The following is a 2500-nucleotide window of genomic DNA, read 5'->3' as shown; positions in this document are numbered from 1 at the left end:
CACCTTTGAGTGCCCCGATATTGATACCAGATAATCGACATTATCTTCAAAAATATCGATACATCCCGAAAAATCGTGGTTAATTACGGTAAGGAAATTCACTTTAACGTTTGAAACAAAAAAGTCAAGGCCTCCTCCTGAATATTTTTAAGATACGAAGAGCGTTTTCTGCCTGTTATCGACTGCTTCATTCAACTTATTTTCTTCGGAAAGTAACAAAGCTGAAATTTGCATAACTAAAATCTTGACAAAGGCGACTCTGATTTAAATTACAGCGGCAAAGTTTTGGAATATTTCTAACTTAACTAAAGACTAATAAAAATCATGATTCTTTCATTCTCGAGAGAGCAAGTCCACTGTTCTGTGCCATATTTGGGCCGGGTAGTCCGATCATAATACTGAGTACACTGAAGCACATGGCTCTTCGGTTCAACGAAAATTAAACGGCTGGCAAAGTTACAGTTATTCCAAACTCACCAGAAAGTTTACATTCTTCAACTATCTGTTGATGAAAGTGATACAGATCATAATGATGGGAACTATTCCTTGCTGATCCAAGAAAATTCCTCAGTCCACAACAAGAACTTCTAAACATACTCAGGCTGGGTTAAACGTTTTTTCAGTGGTACGACGTGGTTCAACTCTTTTGTCAGTCACGTTAGCTTAATTTTAGTAAGTTTTGTTTGTTTTGTTTTTCAAGGATCAGTGATCTATGCTTTTAAAGGCCTCGTTACATGGGATGTCATCGTTGGCAGGAAACTAAGACTGTGGAGCATTTCCGCGTGACTAAATTCATATGTTCATTTACGAAATTCATATGTGATGGTTTTGGCTCGCCGCTACCGTGACTTTTACAGCATCTTTGTCTGTATTTAGGTCTATTTATTGGCGGAAAACTTGGACAACACGGCATTTCCTGGTGACTGAATTCCTATGCTTATTTCAGAGGGGTGGTTTAAATTGCTTAGGAACACAAAATGCGGCAACGGCTATAAAAAAGCTGTTCATTGATCGAAAATACGAGATTGTGTACAAATTCAGAGAATCGCTGAGACGATAAGGGAGGCGTGAAGGTTATTAAGCTATTTATTTACATAGCCTCGGAGTATGTTGCAAAATAACCGATCAGTAAAAAGAGATTGTTCGACCGAGTACAGGCGCCCGAGCTCAGGCGAACGGAGTCTGTTGAAGTTCGTATATCTTAGCACGTTTTATTGCTATATTGAAATCAAGTTTAAAAAAAGATTACGGAGCTGGGCACACCAAAATTTCCCTTGAAAAGTTGCCAAATGTGCTTTACAAGCATAAACTAATCACGCGGAACAGAACGTCATCAATGTTTCGTCATCAAAGATCAATTTCGCGCCACGAGAGCATGAGTGCGGGCATCATCACAGACATGAATTTTTCCCGCCAATTGCGCCAACAAACTGAGTGTTCGCTCAGTTCGGATATCAAGAGCGCAATGGCATTATCTCATACAAGAATGGGGTGAACATGAGGAGACGACGTAACCTATCGAATAAAACGTATATTTCCTCCAAGAACTCTCAGTTGAGACTGGATTATTGTTGTCAACTCACCAGCATATTCTCCAGCGCTTTGATGATGATGATCTGTGTCGAGATTAGAAGCAGATCTGCCACATGATCGCAGTAGCTTTCTCAATCCACAACCTGAAATTGAAAACATCCTCCTGATGGAAAATCTGCGTACTGTGTATGAGACTCTGAATTGCTCTGTTTTCCGGCTATGACATTTAAACTGCAGCCACGGTTATTTAAATTTGACGTGTGACAGATAAACTTGACACGTGACTGCGATTGCGTTGTGTCATGGGTAGAATATAAAATATCATTTGGATCGAGTTCTGTTTGACCGTAGTTCCAGTTCAGTTCACCGAACAATTGCAGCGCGAATACTGTGTAAACCGTCTTGCGATCGCGTTACGCGTCTGTTGAAAAATGGTAGTTACCCTTCGGGCGTCGTTTTCCGTACGAGGCACGAAGTGCCGTGGGTAAAAAGAGAGTCTCTCTTTATTGTTGGTCACTACAAAGGCTGTGTGGCCATATCGTCTTGCGTGACGCGTAACACGATCGCATGACGGTTTAGAGTCACGTACTGTAATTCGAAACAAAAAATCTACAATTGTAGTTGCGCTTTAATTGTTCGGTGAATTGAACTGAAACGGCTTCCTGTGTTCTAGTTGGATAAAATTCTCATCCAGAGGGAGGAGAGGGAAGAGTGAAGCGCCGGAGTAACTGTGAACGCCGATGATACTTTATTTTGATTTGTACTAATAGTCTAGTCTCGGCTAGTGCAGCACTTAACCAGGCATTCTCTTAAGATTTTTTAAATTATTTAAAATAACTATTCCCGAAATGGTTCAACGACAGTCTGGATGAAAATTAAAAGGTTATGAAATGATTTGTGTGCTGCTCAATGCTGTCGCCAATGTCAGATATTCCCTTTGTCAGTGACTATGTGCTAATATATCCCA

At 40.4% G+C, this 2500-nt stretch overlaps 1 protein-coding gene across 2 annotated transcripts in view; it reads right to left on the bottom strand.

Moving 5' to 3' along the window:
* Nucleotides 1-1993, bottom strand: part of LOC137993339 (uncharacterized) — a 9288-nt gene extending 7295 nt beyond the window's left edge. The window contains exon 1 of one of the 2 annotated variants that reach the window (XM_068839114.1): nucleotides 1584-1993. In XM_068839114.1, the coding sequence (XP_068695215.1) occupies nucleotides 1584-1692 (109 nt within the window). In that variant the 5' untranslated portion in view covers nucleotides 1693-1993. Of the gene's footprint in view, nucleotides 1-477; nucleotides 694-1583 lie in introns of those variants that run through there. The other variant, XM_068839113.1, reaches the window with a different exon arrangement.
* Between the last annotated feature and the right edge of the window lie 507 nt (nucleotides 1994-2500).

This window comes from Montipora foliosa, chromosome 2, assembly GCF_036669935.1.
Source record: "Montipora foliosa isolate CH-2021 chromosome 2, ASM3666993v2, whole genome shotgun sequence".
NCBI classification, from domain to species: Eukaryota; Metazoa; Cnidaria; class Anthozoa; order Scleractinia; family Acroporidae; genus Montipora; species Montipora foliosa.
This window is presented reverse-complemented; position numbering and strand designations above follow the sequence as displayed.